Below are 17,668 nucleotides of genomic sequence, written 5' to 3' on the forward strand. Positions count from 1 at the left end.
GGCCAACACACATACCTCTTTCACTTTCCTGCTTCGACTTCCAAAGCACCCGACACTCTTGCTGCTGGCCGTCTGGATATTCCTGTTTTGAATGTAGTTACTCTGTGAATATCTCTCCGGGAGTTCTGCCTCCAACTGGTAGGAAAGATTATGAAGGATGCACACACAGTTCTCTGTAGCCTAAGGAAAGAGGAGATGGATGCTGATGTTAGCAGGTCCACCTCATTACTCATGTCTTCAGTCATAAAGTCACGGTGTTTGTTTTTGGCGGGTCCTTGGATTGGGCTGTTTAAGGAACAGAACTTGCAGGAACTCTGTGATGAAATTCAACAACCAGATCATTTCACAAACAATAGCTCATGGACTATCAACCCTCTTTGGGGGAGGGAGAGGAGGAGGGTTCCCTTATTTTCCTCTGGCAGCACTTTAAGTTTTGCTAAGCACCTTTTTTTAAAGCCAGATGGATTGGGGCAGCTGGGTGGCTCAGTGATTAGAGATCTGGGCTAGGAGATCAAAGATCCTGATCTTCAATCTGGTCTCAGACACTTCCTAGCTATGGGATCCTGGGCACGTTACTTAACTCCAATTGCCTAACCACTGCCATTCCTCTACGGTGGGACCAATACTTGATTCTAAGATGGAAGGAAAGGGTTATTCACAAAAATGAAGCAAGAGGTGAAGGAATGATTATTCCCACTGCTTTCCCTGTCCTTCATTAAGGTTGCATTTTGAAGCTTTATGGTAGAGATAACTCTAAGATTTTGAAGGTCACATCAGGGAAGCATAAATTCTCATAGTGTTTTAATAAAACAAATGTTTATTAAGTACCTACAATGTGCAAGAAATGTACTGATAAAACAAAGGCAAAAATGAAATAGTTTCTAGCTGAATGGGAGATTACATTCTACTGTGGGTTAGGAAGAGAGGGAGGATACAACAAATACACATAAATGTAAATATGAAGTATATACAAGGTGAAATCAATTCTCCATTTTCACAGAGATAACAGTCCTAGAAAGATGGCATGAAAGTATTGATTGATATGTTGAACCTATGGAAAATGGGTTCTCATGATCACCAAAAACTGTAATCCTTTGTTAAAGATTGCTGAAAATACACTTTTATGCATATAATTCTACAAATAAAACATTCATTCTGATAATATGCACTTTTCCTAACACAGTAACCATGAAATATCCTTAAAATGCAGTACACAAAATAAAATTGGTAACATGCAAAACATTTTTTACTCACTGGTAATTCCCTTGAATTCTGTGACCTTTTTGTGCCAACATCTCAATAAAACAATTTATTTCAGATAGTATTCCCTTTTCATAACAAATGAAATTGACAGTACCATAAATACCGTAGAGTGAATAAAATATTTAGAACATTTTTTATTCTCAATCTTACCTTCCATTGTGTCAGATGGTGGTATGATACTGTGCTGTATGCTCTGCAGCTGTAAACCTCTCTACCTTGACTATCCTTGGAAAGCCAAGGGAGGGTTGGGTCGCTTGGTCACTTCATAGCAATTACATTAATCGACTAGCAAGATGTATATGGTCCAATTTTCTCTCAATGATAACTAAAGGTTATCAGACAGAGTTGTAACCAGGGAAGATAAGGAGAAATGAGGATGGGTAACAGCCAACATTCTCCTTCAGAAAACGTAAGAATAATGCATCAAACTGAATTCTGGAACCAACACAAAATTGGGATGAGACATTTTCCCAGTCCAAAGCTTCTCAGGGGGTCAGAAGGAGGAGTCTTTGGGGCCAGAGGTGGTGTGGACAAGACCTGGATGGTGCTTGAAACTACATACTATTCTGGGAGCAGAAACATTAGCAACTGTACAGTACTGAGTCTACAGCTGGGCTACAAATCCAGTGTGGAATGAGACTGGGGCCCAAGGCTGTATACCATGGTAAGGTATGAAGTAGACGAGGTTTTGTACTGGGAAAGAAACAGGAACACAATTGAGATGCACCCCAAAATGGGTCAGGCTTTCATCCCAAAGAAATGAGTTGAGAACTAATAGATGGTCAAAAGAAATGAACAGGCAGTTTTTGGATGAAGTAAACAAAGCTATCTATAGTCACGTGAAAAATGCTCTAAATTACTCTTGATTAGAGAGCTACAAATTAGAACAACTCTGAGCTACCACGTCATACCTATCGGATTGGCTAACATGACAGAAAAGCAAAACAATAAGTGTTAGAGAGGGTTTAGGAAAACTGGGACACTAAAGCAGTTGGAGGAGTTGTAAACTGATTCAACCATCTTGGAGAGTGACTCTGAACTATGCCCAAACTGTGTGCATCCTCTGATCTAGCAATATCTCCACAAGGTTTGTATCGAAAAGAGGCTTCTTTTAAAAAGGGGGAAGGGTCTATTTGTACAAAAGTATTTAGAGCAGCTCCTTTTGTGGTGGCAAAGAATTGGAAACTGAGGGGCTGCCCATCCGTTAGGGAATGGCTGACCAAGTTGTGGTCTATGATGGAAATGGAATACTCGTGTGCTATAAGAAAGGATGAGGATGATTTTGGAAAAACTGGAAATGATCTGCATTAACTGATGCAGAGTGAAGTGAGCAGATCCAGTAGAACATTGTACACAATAACAGCAATATTATATGATGAGCAATTACGAATGACTTTGTTCCTCTTAGCATACGATGATTCAAGACAATCCCCAAAGACTCATCATGAAAAATTCCATCCACCTCCAGAGAAAGAACTGCTTGAGTCGGAATGAAAACTGAGTCAGGGCACTTTCTTTCTTCATTTTTTATTTGTTCCGGTTCTTCTGCAAAATGACTAATATGGAAAACTGTTTTCCATTATTGGACATTTAAATCTATATCAAACTGTTTGCTGTTGACTCAAACCTTTAAAAAAAGATTAAAAATCGTTGTTTTTCATGTAATTGAGGGAAAAAACATTAAATAAAAAAAGAAGTGAGCCGAGTGAGGCCTGCAGCAGAGTAACATGGCAGGGAGCTCAGACCTAGAATAAGCCTGCAGTTCTGAAACTTTGAACTTACCGAGCCTTCTAGTTAGGCAACAGAACTTTGGACCAGCAGCAGTCTGCTGTAACTTCTAACAAGGGCAAGACAAAACTGGAATCCGGAAATGGCAAAACTCAGACCAAGAGTACAGATCCCTTAGGGCATGCTAAAAGGTTGCAGTTCCCTGGTCTGAGTCACCCCAAGATCTAAGAAAAACACAACACTTTAGAGCCAGAGAATACAAAGTAGGACTAAACAAAGTCCTACATTCCCTCCAGAAGAGTGCAGAAGCTGGCCTTAACACCAAGTTTCAATTCATCAAAGAAAGCTGGAAGAATAAGTAAGCAAAAAGACACTCCTTTAAAGAGCTATTACAGAGAACCAGGAATTCCCAGGACACAAATCCAGAAGAAGAAAATAACTACAAGTAAATCTTCAAAAAAAGGAAGAAAGAGAGAGAGAGAGAGAGAGAGAGAGAGAGAGAAAGAGAGAGAGAGAGAGAGAGAGAGAGGGGGGGGGGGGAGGGAAGAAGGGAGGGAGGAAGGGAGGGAGGGAGGGAGGGAGGGAGGGAGGAAGGAAGGGAGGAAGGGAGGAAGGAAGGGAGGAAGGAAGGGAGGAAGGAAGGGAGGGAGGAAGGAAGGAAGGAAGGAAGGAAGGAAGGAAGGAAGGAAGGAAGGAAGGAAGGAAGGAAGGAAGGAAGGAAGGAAGGAAGGAAGGAAGGAAGGAAGGAAGGAAGGAAGGAAGGAAGGAAGGAAGGAAGGAAAAAAGAAAAGGAAAGGAAAGGAAAAAGAAAAGTTTTCCTTTTCTTAAAATGATCACTTCTTTTCTTGTATAATGATATTCAGCTTTGCTGGGTAGGCTATTCTTCATTGTTAGCCCAGCTCCTTTGCTCTTTGAAATGTTGTATTCCATGCCCTCTGTTGTTTTAATATAGAAGCTGGATTAAATCTTGTTATCTTTATTGTATCTCCACAATATTTAACCTATTTCTTTCTAGTTGCTCATGGTATTTTCTCCTTAATTGGGGTGTCCATTCCTGTTGGGATGTCCTTTCAATTTCCACTTTATCTTCTAGTTGCAAAACTTCAAGGCAGTTTAAAAAAATAACTTCTTTAAAAAAAAAAACTCTTGCTTTCCATCTTAGAATCAATACTATTCTAAGGCAGAAGAGAGGTAAGAGTTAGGCAATAGGGGTTAAGTGAATTGCCCATGGTCATATGACTAGGCAGTGTCTGAGGCAAGATTTGAACCCAGGACCTTTCATCTTTGGATCTGGATCTCTATTCACTCAGCCATCTAGCTACCCTCTTTAATAATTTCTTAGAGGATAGTGTTTACTCTTTTATTGATCAACACTTTCAGGTACTCCAAGAATTTTTAGGTTATCTCTTCTCAATGTGTCCAGTGATTTTTTTTTTACTTTAAAAAAATTTACTTAATTAGATGATTTAGAATATTTTCCCATGGTAACAAGACTCATGTTCCTTCCCTCCCCTCCCTCCACCCCCTCCCGTATCTGATGCACAACTCCACTGAGTTTAACATGTGTCATCGATCCAGACCCATTTCCTTATTATTAATATTTGCACTAGGGTGATTTTTTAGAGTCTACTTTCCCAGTCATAGCCCCACCGACCCATGTGATCAAGCAGTTGTTTTTCTCCTGTGTTTCTGCTCCCACAGTTCTTCCTCTGGATGTGGATAGTGCTCTTTTTCATATGTCCCTCCAAACAGTTCTGGATCACTGCATTGCTACTATGTCCAGTGATTTTTAAGTGACCTCTCTTCAACATGTTTTCTAGGTCAGTTGCTTTTGATACTATATACCTTAATTTTTTTCTCAATCTTTTTATTATGTCTTAATATTTAATATTTCTTGTTGCATTTTTCCTTTGGCCAGTTCTAAATTTTCCGGGAATCCAATTCTTGAGTAAAGTTCTATGCTATTAATTGTCCTGGCCACATTTTTTTTCTTGACTTCTTCCACTCTATAGCTCATTTAATTTCTTTCAGGCTTTCCTCTAATCCCTATGGCAAAGACATTCTTTTTTTCTGAGGTTCTACTTGGCCTTCTCTGAATACAAATTTTTCTTTATCGTGTTTAGCATTTCCCCACCCTGATGACGCATCTCCAGATTCAGTTTCTGGATTAAGGACTCGTGTTAAAAGCTATGTCAAGTCATGTTGGCAAACAATCTCTAAATAATTGCTGTGTAAAAAACTATTAGACTGATAGATTGTTATGGATCAGATAATATTTGATATTCAATTGTTTCAGCCACGTCTGCCTTTTTGTGACCCCGTTTGAAGTTTTCTTGGCAAAGATACTGGAGTGTTTTGCCATTGCTTTTTTTCAATTCATTTTACAGATGAGGAAACTGAGGCCAACATGGTTAAGTTGAATGCTCAAGGCCACACAGCTAGTAAGTGTCTGAGGCTGGATTTGAACTCAGGTCTTTCTGACCCCAGACTGCCATTCTATTCAATGTGCCACCAGCTGCCCCATTAGGTAATAATATGTTAACTATCACATGAAAGTCTATTTTAGTGAGAAAGGAAGGAGTAAGGGATGGGAGGAACTGAGCTTAATTAGATAAATCATCTGTGTAAGTAACTGACCAATGTAAATACTAGCAACTCTAAGGATATAGAGAATCAATTAGGCCAAGAGAATAAATATCTTAGTGCAAAGAACTGCCTCTTGCTGCTTTGTCTCAATTTACCTTATCATCAGGTTGATAATCTGCAATGGTTCCTCGAACATAATGCACAAGAGAATCTATCAATCCTTCACATCTTCTCATCACTTTCCTTCCGTCGGGTCCAGCAGAACTCATATTTCTGTTAAATAAGAGGTGAAATCAAAAGGATTTGTTATTAGTGAAGTGCAACTTTTTGGCTAGTGTTGCTTAGCATTTCTTCATTCCATCAACCCACAACTACTTATCCAGTCCTCTGCAGTGTACTAAGCACTGAGGATGCAAAGACAAAAGCAAAACCGGTGCCTGTCCTCAGGGAGCTTTATAACTTTAGGAGGCGGGTCATATGTGTGTTACTGTAATTTATCCACAAGAATGTTGCAAACAAGAATGGCGGGGAATGTTGGATTGGATACAGTATCTTTTACTGCTTGAAATCGATCAGGCAGATGCCTAATAGCTTGTGGTTACGGAAGCTCCTTGTAACGGGTTTGGGCCTACAGCAAGGATAACTGCTGGAGACAGATGTGAAAAACCCCCCTATTTAAGAAATATTGGAAAAGGCTTAGGAAAGGAAAGAAAGGCTGAGCATCAGGATTGATTCCCTAGTCTTAAAGGGGTCTAAGCTTTTTACCCACTCCCTTCTCGTTCATGAGAACTTGCTTCTTACTCCAGGAACTCGAGCCTCCTTAAAACGCTCCTTAAACCATCACTTAACCCGGGGTCTATACTAAATAAGCTATGCTAATTCCTAATCCTCTCAGTTATAAAAGTACGCTTTCTGTCGCCTTGGATCTCTTCAGATTACTCCTCCAACTCCCAGTACTTTTCTCTCTCTTTCTCTCTTCTGTTGATTTCCCCCACCAACTTTTCCCAGAAACTCTAACCTGTTCTCCTCCTTCAACTGCCACTGGGTTTTTTCAGTGTTCCAGGGAACAGAGACACCAACAGGCAATTGTCCCAAGATTCTGTCTGACCTATTCTTTACCCTGTCCTTAGCTGCTAAGATCCCAATTACCCCAAAAGGTGCTTATTAGCCCTATGGCTTAATTAATCCTAATATGTATATGTAAAAGTATTTGCAAAATGAATGTAAGATAATTGTGACGGGAAAGCACTAGCATCAACGGAGTGCAGGGAAGGTGGCATCTGAGCTGAGTCTTGAAAGATACTAAAGACCCTTAGTGCAGAAGTGACAAGAGAGCACATTCCAAGAAAAGGAGAATTAGTGCAGAGGCAAGGAGATGAGATAAGAACACCAACTGGTCAAACTATATGGTGAAGGGAAGAACTGTATTATAGTCTGGGAAGTTAGGTTAGGACCAGGATGTGACCAGGTTCCAGACAGAGAAACTTATATTTTATCATAAAGGTAATAAAAATCCAGTGGAAAATCATGTTGGCAGTGATGTGGAAGAGAGATTGGGATGGGGAGAGACTTGGGCAGAGAGATCGATTAGAAAGCAGGAGTCCAAGAGAACTATGCTGAGAGCTTGAACTATGGTGGTGGTGAGTGGAGAACAGTTCAATTTGCAAAATGTTGTGGAAGTAGAAATGGCAAGATTTAACCATTGATTGGATAAGTGAGATGAGTGAGAGTGAGAAATCAAGGCTACCTATGAGATAAGAACATGGGCAACCAGAAGAATAGTGACACATTTGACAATTCAGACAGTCTGAGATGGTTATGGGAGGAGATACCAATGCCAAAATGCAGATGGTGATTCAGCTCAAATGGAAATACAAAAGAGCCCGGGGTTGCATATCTAGGCAGTATGATGACTCTCTCCTTCCACAGGCTCATCATATTTGTGCCAGACTTAATGCAGGCATATAGCCCTACTGCAGCTTAGAATTTCCAGAGTCAAGTGATCTGCCATCCTCAGCTTCTTTCCAGAAGCTGGGACCATAAACATGGAGTATAATGGCCTGCTCAGTTGCCTCATCTTCAAAAAGAAGTTAAACGGGATTATCTAAAATTCCATGTATTCTATGTATTGCTTATAGAAATCAAGTAGTACCATGCACTTACTGAGAATGAAGTGCTATGTTAGCAAAAATGGGTGACAAAAAAATAAGAAATGGCTTCTACACTAAAAGATTTAGCAATCCAGCTGGAGAAACGACTAAAATGTGAAATAATTATAACAGTTTCCCCATTTAATCATTCACAAACCCGAAGGTACCAGCAATAATGACCCAAGGGGTTCATGCTAAAAATTTAATGGCACTTAAGCAGTAAATAATTTTCCAATCATATTACAAATGTGCTTTCTTCTCTGACAGTAAACATGTGTGAAGTATCATAGGTTTGTTTCTGCAGTGATTTGAAATTGTTATGATCATGTGCACAATAATTTCAGCATTCACAGTGATTACACCAGACTTTGACCATTTAGAACTAAGTGCAATGTGTCCTGGCAGTTTCTCAACTTGTCATCAAAGTGTTTCCAAACCAATTGAAGAACTTGATATTTGAGTTCAAATGGATCCCCAATCAATGGCCAAATAAATGTCCATACCCCTATCTTACCAGGACATTTCCATAGTTCCCCTGCTACCTCATTGTCTGTATATGATCAATTAAAACAAACATTTGTAGTCCTAAAATGCAAATGTTGGACTGAAGCTTTCTTCAGTGCATCATGGATCATTACAGACATTGTGCAGAAACAAACCTTATCTTGCCTCTCATTGCAATCTTGAGGCTACTTTTCAATTTAAACGTATTCTCTGCTTACACGACTATTCTTCTGTCTGGCAAATTTTCAAATGAACTGGTTAACATTAATTTACTTAGTAGTTTCTATGAGAGTGGAGTTTGTGTGGCAGTGCTAGAAGAGAAGAAAGTCACATCTAGAGACAGGCTTAACAACAGAAATATAAAAATGACACAATGTATAATTGAATTTTAAGTACATGCATTGTTTAATAGGGGACTCATCAGTAGCCAGGAGAAAAGCCAATATCTTTTATATTGTGGCTAGCTATTCATTTTCATCAGTTGCTTAACTGGCTTAAAAAAACAACTTCGGTCTCAGCAAGAGAGCTTATACATTTCTCTACCATTTTTGTGTGAAAGAGCATTTTTACTTCATTCTTATTTTAAATCAAAATATAGTAATAAAGTTGTTGCAGAACCACATTTAAGAATGTGCTTGACGTGAAGCCAAATATTTTGAACTGTCTTTCTATGAAAAAAGTCTGACATGGAAGTTAAGTTTATGTATGATTATTTTGTTACGTCAAGCAGCTTCCAAGTTGTGACATTTTTCACCTAAAAGGTCATTTATATTCAGCCAAATCTGCAAAATCAAGACATGGAATGTGAAGGAAAGAAGCATAAATAAGCACACGGAGTCCTGATGGATTACTTCTTTTCATGCTGAAAGAATATTCCCTGTAAAATGTTCATGATTCCATCTTATCATTTTATGTTCCTAGTTTTCATCATTAGAGTTACAATCAGGTTTACATTTTGTACTTGTAATTACATAACACACTTTTATTTGGAGGGCTTTGGGGCAAAAGTTTTTGGAAATGTTTCATGAATAAATCTAAGAGAACATTTTGAGTAGTATTTTACTCTAATGGTTTACACATGCTTTTTTGGGTGCTGTGGAAAGGGGTTCACCGAAAAAAATGTTGAGAGACCCTAAATGAGAGCCTGGTAAGCTACCATTATAGGCTAGAAACAAGAACATATATTGGAATGTTTGTAATTTGACTGATAGAGGATTGCTTTGGTTTCCTTCTAAAGCTGAACCATAACCAAAACCAAAGTGAACTCTCATTCCACTGAAGTGGATACTAATTGATTGTGTGTGTGTGTGTGTGTGTGTGTGTGTGTGTGTGTGTACACTCAAGCCTACATACGTATTTACGTACATAGACTGTATATATTTCCGTGTGTAGATGTGCACAGGCTAGAAGGTTGTTCTCACTTATGAATCTCGAATTTACTTATTCTCTTTTATTAACAGCTCCGAACCATCACAAGAGCCTATAAAGCCCTGTTCTTACAGTTTCCTTAGGGAAACGATGCCCTTACCTTTTACCCGTCCTTCCCATATTCCTTCTAAGCATTCTTGACCCTCTTAGAGCTACACACGTCATAATGTCGGAAAGGACTTTGGAAGACAGTTTCTAATTCAGCCCAGAGATTTTACAGATGAAAGAACTGACACCCAGAGAGTTGCAAAATAACCTGTCCGTGATCAGAGAGCAATTAGCACTCTGGGTACATGGAACTGACTTCACAAATGCACATCCCTGAATTGAGTGTAGAGGCTTTAATTGGGATGAGTAATGCTTCACAGTGTTCCCTCTACTCCCCCCTGCCCCCCCATTAACATTGAGTGCTTTGGCAAATCAGATTTCTTAGCATGTTGAATTGCATGGCATGTTTATGTTCAGCCCAGAAGGAATTTCATTTGGTCATTCCAATGAACTGCTACGCGTTTCCCCAATCTGGTACCTTGCCGTTTAGCAGCAGTAAGCAGATTCTACCTGCAGGAAATGAGACTTTGTTCACAGCAGTACACATAACCTCTGTTTCTACATATCAAGCAGAGTTCCAACCTCTCTCAAGATTCTAGAAATGTAAATAGGCAATTTGAAAAGAATTTCGTTAGAATGTTAGAGAATTGCATCGATGCACCATCAACCAAGCACTTGTTGAGCACTTGTGAATGGCCTTTGCATCTTTCATTCCAGTGGGGCAGGGAAGATACAAATATCGATATCTGATGAAGCTGTATAAAGAATATTCAAGGTAGCCTTGGCAGGAAAAGCAACAGTAGCAGGGGACCCGGAAAGGGCCTCCTCCTTCCAAGTTGAATGTTGAAGGAAAAAGAGATTCTAAGAGTCAGAAGTGAAGAGAGTGAGCATTTCAGGCAGAGGACACTCAATGAAAAAGTACTAAGATAGGAAATGGAGTGTTATGTGTGAAGAACAGCAAGAACACCAGTCTGGTTGGATTGTGGAATATCTGGAGAGGTATAGTGTTCAAAAAGGCTAGAAGGGAATGACAGGACTGGATTTTTTTTCCAAACCCTTGTCTTAGAAGCAATACTAACTATTGGTTCCAAGGCAGAAGAGTGGTAAAGGCTGGGCAATTGGGGTTAAGTGACTTACCCAGGGTCACACAGCTAGCAAGTGCCTGAGGTCAGATTTGAACCCAGGACCTTCCAGCTCCAGGCCTGGCTCTCTATCCACTGAGCCACCTAGCTACCTCAAGACTAGTTTTTGAAGTACTTTACCTGCTAAACAGAGGATTTTATATTTGACTTCAGAGATAATAAGGAGCCAGAGGATTTTATTAAGTAGAGGAATGAATTTGGTGCATGTTGAATTTAAAGGTCTCTCTCTGGCAGCCAGTTTGAGGTATCTGAAAGGCACCTGGAGGTCAGCAGAGGTAGGGCAGGGCAGGGAGATGTGAGAATCATCAACATAAGGATGGTGATGCAATTCATGGAAGCTGATGAGATCACCAACAATCGCTTGATAGAGAAGAGAAAAAGGCTCAGGACAGAGCCTTGCAGGACATTTGCGGTTAGAGATCATATCTGAATAAGGACCCAGGAAAGGAGCCTGAGAAGGACTGGCCGGAGAGGAAGGAGCACAATCAAGAGTGGTGTTCTAAAATCTAGAAAAAACCAGGGGGAAAGAGTGATGAGGACTGAGAAGAAAGAGGTCGAGGAGAACGGGAACTGAGAAAAGCCCACTGGACCTGGCATTAAGAAAGCACGAGAAGGGGCACCTAGGGTGAGGGTGTGGGTATGGGTTACCTCTTCATTAGAGACTCTGAAAGGAGCATGATATCCCAAAGGACAACATCAAAAACTTGTGAGATGAGGTGAAAAGGGAGCTCGGAAGGAATGACATTTATTTTCTCCAAAAATATGAGGCAAGATTCTTCTCTGACAAGATGTGGGAAATAGGTCCCATTGGAGATCTGAAGATAGGAGAGAAACTTTGAAATAGTTGCTCTGGTGAATAGAATAGAGAGGCAGAAGCAGATAGGTGACTCAATAGATAGAGAATGAGGCTTAAAGATATGAGGGGAGGTCCTGGGTTCAAATCTGACCGCAGACACTTCCTAGCTGTGTGACCTTGGGCAAATCACTTAACCCCACACAGCCTAGCCCATACCTGCTCTTCTGCCTTAGAACTAATGCATAGTACCGATTCTAAGATGGAAGGTAAGGGTTTTTTTAAAAAAAGAATTAAGGAGGAAAAAAAGGATTCCCTTGCTGAGGGCCAGTTGAGATTTGCTAAATTTAATTTGTAGTGGACTCAGGGTCAATGATGTGGGGAAAAACTTTCTAGCTATGAGATTCACTAGTAAACACTAGGATGGACTATAGGGAAGGCTATGAATCTCCTTGGTAGATTTCTGAAAGTATTATAACTCATAATGTGTGTTCTACCTAAAGGTTAGGGGCTAAGTTAGGCTTCTTTTAGACCTCTTTCACCCTTGGGTCACTTAGCAGGGTTAGAAAAAGAAAAGCCTCACTCAGTCTTACTTGCCTTCCAAAAACAAAACCCTCTATATTGAAGAAAGATGAAAAGAAAGAATAGTGTTATACAGATGAACTGATTGTGATATTACATTCAAGCTACTTGGCCAAATATGTACAAAAGCTGGGGTGGGAAGGTGGGTGGAGGCTCTTGAGAACTCTAAATCCTTGTCTTCAGTCCAACCTAGTGAAGGGAACAAGGATAGGTCCATGCAGCGCTGGCAAAGTATTGGCATGTGTGTCCAGCTGGCGGGAAGGGGGAGGGGAAGAGGTGCTCTGTCCCCACTCTTCCCAATGCCCAAGGACATTTGGCATGCCCCACCCCTCTGTCCAGCCCCCCAAAGCAAGCGCCTCCCCCTCTACTCTCTGGGGTAACATGAGGGGCAGGGAGGGCTCACAGGCAGCTTGAAGTTGTAGTTCAGGCACAGGAACTCAAAAACCTTCACCAGTGCCGGGTCACTGTTTGTAGTATCATGAAATTTACAACAGAAACCACAAGGAATAGGCGAAACTCTCTGGAAGATCCCTGGATTCCCCTTGGTGGTCAGGCCATTAAAGGAGAGAGTGATTCATCCATTGTTCCAGCTGGTAGGCCCCTTTCTCTTGCCTGACTGGGATAAGAGGGCTTCAGGGTTGAGAGTCAGATTTTATTCTAAGACTATGACAGACAACTCGTTCTTCAAAGCATATCTGGGAGCCCTTGAAACTCTGGATCGTGTATGCAACACCCACAGGAGAGGATGTTTAGTGTTCTTGCCAGTCTGTGGTTTTTACTTGACAGCATCAGAGGCCCAGATAAGAACCACAGATTGTGCCTTAAATAGATGCAGATGCTATTTGAATCACTGGTAAAGGATGGAGTCACTTGCTGCTTTATCTAAAAAAGTTCATTAAGAAGGTAGAATGCTTGCTAATAGCAGATCACAGAGAGCCCCTTCGAAGCCTTTAAGCAAATGCCATGTCTTATTCAAAGCTGACTGCGATTTACAGTTTTGCTTATGAGTTTCTCCACTGAACGAAAACTAAATTCACAGGCTTGCCACTCCTTGGAGAGAAACAAAACTGGTTGCTCCTGACTATCCTTTCCCATTCAGCTACCCCGACCTGCCAGGTTCTTAAGGCTCTGGTTATCCGTTCTTTTCACCTTTATACCAAGCTCGAGGAGGTCATCCACTCTCATTGGTTTCAAGTAGCCCTTAACTGCTGATCGGCTCCAAATCTGTAAATCCATCTGTGATTTTTTCCAGGCAATTCCCTGGATTTTTTCACACAAGAGTTCTTTGCCAGAACATCCAATTACAAATGAAAAGACAACTGACTAGCTTCCTTCAAATTGGCGTCATTTGCCAATTGTCCTTCTTCCACACGCTTTTTAACGCAATTTCTCAGGTTAGAAATTTTGGAGTCATTTCTGCCTTTTCTCTCTCTATTCTCTGTCTCCAACCTGTCCCCAAATTCCTTTGATTTCTTCTTCTCAAATGGCTCTCAGTCGCCTTTTTCTTTTTCTGCCACTACTCTCACTCTAAAACCTTTAAACGTCTCTGAAACGGAGGTTCCCTCTATGTAAAATGAAACGGTTCCTTCCAATTCGGAATCTCATCATTTCATGAGCAGGTTCCATGTGTATTACCTCTGTAATATTGGCAAGGATTCCTCTTGCATATAGTGGAAGTCTGTGCGTTACAGCACTGGGCCATGAGGAGGTGTTTCAGGATGAGCTTGGGAAAGAAGGCTGGAAAGAAGCCTATGAAGGGCAGGCAGAAAGGAGAGCCCTGGGGTGGTACTGAGCTCCTGGGTGGGGAGAGATGATGTTCTGGGAAGCGATCTTCATAGTAGGAGATGCCTAACTCCAGTCTCTAGGGACCCAGAGTCTGCATGGAATAGGAACTTAGATGACTGACTCAACGTGGACAACGCAAGCACCCCAGCACCCAAGCTAACGTAGATCTAGATCAAAAGATGGACAACAGATCTACAAGTTGGGTTCAAAGAATATGCTAAGAGGAGACGAGGAACGATGAGCTCCTTCCTCACCATTCCACTAAGCGTAAATTCGTCTCAGGAAGTTGTACACCCATCTATCACCTCTAGAGAGGAAAGCCATTATAACCTGTGTATGGAAAGCCAGGAAGGGCGATATTGCAGGAGCAGCTCTCCCTTTTTCTTTAAAATCATTCAAAATGACCTGAGAGTCAACAATAGAAATGAATGATTAATGGTACATGTAGGTCCATCAAAGTTCACCATTAATTGGAGGATGTCTAGCGGAATCCAAACCAGAGATGCAAAGGTTCTTGACCCGCTCCTTTGAACAGATATCGTTTTACCATTCTCCAAGCCCTGAGCAAAGAGCCTCCGAAGCAAAGGTCCATCATTATTCAAGAGTACAGCCTCACCACCCACTGCAGGCAAGTTCCAACGGAAGAAGCACGCCTCTTGACTAACAGAAGAGAGCCTCCATGGATCATCCCACCCACATAAGTTCTTAGGTAGGAACATTTCTTCATCAGATTAGTGAGCAAGGCCTCTAACCTTTCTTGAATCATTCAGTCATTGCATAAGAGACTTGGTTATACTCTAAAAAAAGCTGTATAAAAGCAAGGCGCTATTGCGGAACTAGATAGATTCTGAGAATCTTGCATGGAGGACAAGGAGCTGAACAAAGACCTGAATCAAGAACTGGAAGCCCCACATAACCAGCAAAAGGAGAAAGAGGAGGACCGAGATGGGGCAAAAGAATGTATCAAGGCGGGCCACTGGCTCACAGGCAAAGGACTCACCAATGGTGGTGCCCACCTACTTGAGGGCTGAAGGAAGTCCCAAGAAAAGGTCTGCTCTTCCCCCGATGTTCCTGGTACCTGGCTATCTGGAGATGCTGTAATATCATCTTCTCTTCTGTCCCCCAAACCTTTCAGCTGGCCTGAATTTTGTTTCCTTTCCAAAGAGGCCAGAGTTTAACCAGAGGCAGATAAAATCTTAAATTCAGACGGGGGCCAGTCTCTGCCAAAGCGTTGGGAATTTTCATTACTGGAGCTCGGACCTATGACAGTTTTAAAGCCACTGATGAGGAACCTATGTGCATGTACCTTAGTGGCTGTTATATTATTATAGGTTTCAATGAGCTATTTGGTGTATCGTTATAATTGGGCAAGTGAATGGGCATTTCATGGAGCTGGTTAATTAATAGAGGAAATCATGGAAATCTACCAAATAGGCTGGGTCATGTTTGTGGCCATGGAATTCACCAAGGATTCTGACCCCTTTCCGTACATTATAGTTCCCATCCCCTTGCTAATGGACACGTGGGACCCAATAGCTGTCCCTCGGTTCCTCTGGCTGGGAGGAATGTGTTGAAGACAGAGGACGACTTAGCATCGTGGGAATGGATTTCAGAATGGAACCTTATGGGGGAGTCTCTTCCCCCTCCACAGTCCACCTAGACAATAAGAGAGGTAGAAGGACTCGCTCCATCTTTATCGGGCCAGTCTCTCTCGGGACAGATTTGGCCCTTGCTCTCCCCTGAACTACAAGAAAAAAGGGTTAGCCATGGCAAATATAAGTACGTGGACGTGAGATTGAGTGTCACGGTTCTGGTTTTCTCTTCTATTTTGTATTTCTTCCATAAACACAGAGTATCTTTCTGCAAGGGATCTTGCTGATTCCTTTGAAGAGAGATCCTAGACTGGGATTTAGATATCCCTGGGAGTTGGACATTTTTTCCAGAGCTCAATTCTGAGGCGGGGGCATAACAACCAGAGAAATGAAGGCACTGCCTTCGACACTGCCCTTTCAGTCAAGACCCATTTCCTCTTTTCACCTAGGATGAAACCTAGTTAGGTAGGAACCTAGCAATGAATTGATTTGATTTGATTTTTTAAAAGTCTTTACCTTCCAACTTAACATCAAAACTATGCATTGGTTCCAAGGCAGAAAAGGAGTAAGGGTTAGGAGGTTAAGTGATTTGTCCAGAGTCACACAGCTAGGAAGTGTCTGAAGCCAGATCTGAACCCAAGACCTCTCATCTTTTGCCACCTAGCTGCCTCTGATTTTAAAGAAATGAATCATGATTGAGTAGATTGGACTATCTGTCTGAAAATGCAGCATTTCATCTGTCTGAACATGTAGGCCACAGGCTTCTCCCTGAAAAAAAGGAGGTACTTAAATTTACTTAAAAATATAAGTAAATGCATTTGTGATCTCATCTATTCAGGACTTCCTTCTAGCAAGACCAATCACAATCTATCCATGTCGTGTGCAGAGACCCCTCATGCACAGGCTTCTAAAAGTTCTCCAGCCAGTCCAACCCGTGATGTCGAGGCCGCTCTTGCTTTCTCCTGCTGTCAGAAGGTACAAACAGACCCTCTGCTGTCTACTGCTCGTCTCCCACCAACCTCCTCCCTTGACGAGCCCGCCTTTTCCTGCCATCCGGGCCATCGATGCCATCCTCGCCCCAACTCTCCATCTTCCCTGGAGTTCCTTGTCGGTTAGATGATGCCGCCTGGCCACACCAGCCACACGTCTTCCCCGGACCTCTGTACCATGCTCTTCCTCATTTTTTTGGAATGCTTTTTCATAGCCACTAAAAACAGGCCGTCTGGGGGCCGAGCTGTGGAACAGCCGCTGTGAAGGCTCCTGTTTCCCACGAACACTGTCACGGAGGACGCCCTCCACCGGCGTATAGACGATGTGGATGCGGATGTTGTATGAATGGGGGAACAAGTCTGTGGAAAGTCATTGCTGAGGCTTGTTCTGCCGCCGCATTTCGGCAATGGTGAGGTTTGGTCACTGCCTTTCGTATCTTCCCCTTTTGGTACCTTACACATCCGTCTTCCGGGCCTCTCTCCATTATGCCCAGGGTGTATTTTCGCTTTATATAATTGTTCTGTTCCAGCGGTCGAGCGTGAAAGAATGAAGCACCTACTGTGTGCTGGGCAAAGAGGAGCAAGAAGAGAGACAGTCCCTGCCCTCAAGGACCAATATTCTCAGGACATCAAAGGGAGCTCACCAGTGCACGGCTTCACAGACGGAAGAGCTGACGCACTGTACTGGAACGGAAGGGAAGGGTGGCCAGCCTGGTCCCTCTCCAAAGTGTCAGCCCTGGGAGGAGGTTCTTTGCCGGAGAAGGGGACCACAGAGGCAGGGAGAGGCTGCAGAAGGAGAAGGCACTTGGGACATGGCCGCGAGGGCTGGAGAATCGGAAGCGGAGGGATGACGGGCCTCGCTTGGCTCCGCTAGTCTTTCGACTTCCTCTGACAGCGGCTCAGGGCTGTGATGACGTGCGCAAGGGAGGGGGCGCTTCCGTCGTCTTTGATGGAGAAAACACTTTGCCACGATGATTTTTGCCAACCGTCGGTGTCTCCGTGTCATCTCTGACTTCGTGTTTGGATGTCTGTGCTTCGCTGGGTATCTGGACCGCTTTTATTTAGGCAGCCTTTACCG

General features: G+C 42.2%; 1 protein-coding gene across 3 annotated transcripts in view; it reads right to left on the reverse strand.

Moving 5' to 3' along the window:
• The window catches only part of PKP2 (plakophilin 2), a 101,833-nt gene that overhangs the window by 20,208 nt on the left and 63,957 nt on the right, over nucleotides 1-17,668 (reverse strand). For all 3 annotated transcript variants that reach the window (XM_056797380.1, XM_001363606.4, XM_056797378.1), the window contains exons 7-8: nucleotides 5,733-5,850; nucleotides 16-180 (exon numbers count right to left, since the gene is read on the reverse strand). In XM_056797380.1, coding sequence (XP_056653358.1) covers nucleotides 16-180; nucleotides 5,733-5,850 — 283 coding nt within the window. The remainder of the gene's footprint in view (nucleotides 1-15; nucleotides 181-5,732; nucleotides 5,851-17,668) is intronic.

The sequence above is a fragment of the Monodelphis domestica genome, chromosome 5 (assembly GCF_027887165.1).
Source record: "Monodelphis domestica isolate mMonDom1 chromosome 5, mMonDom1.pri, whole genome shotgun sequence".
NCBI classification, from domain to species: domain Eukaryota; kingdom Metazoa; phylum Chordata; class Mammalia; order Didelphimorphia; family Didelphidae; genus Monodelphis; species Monodelphis domestica.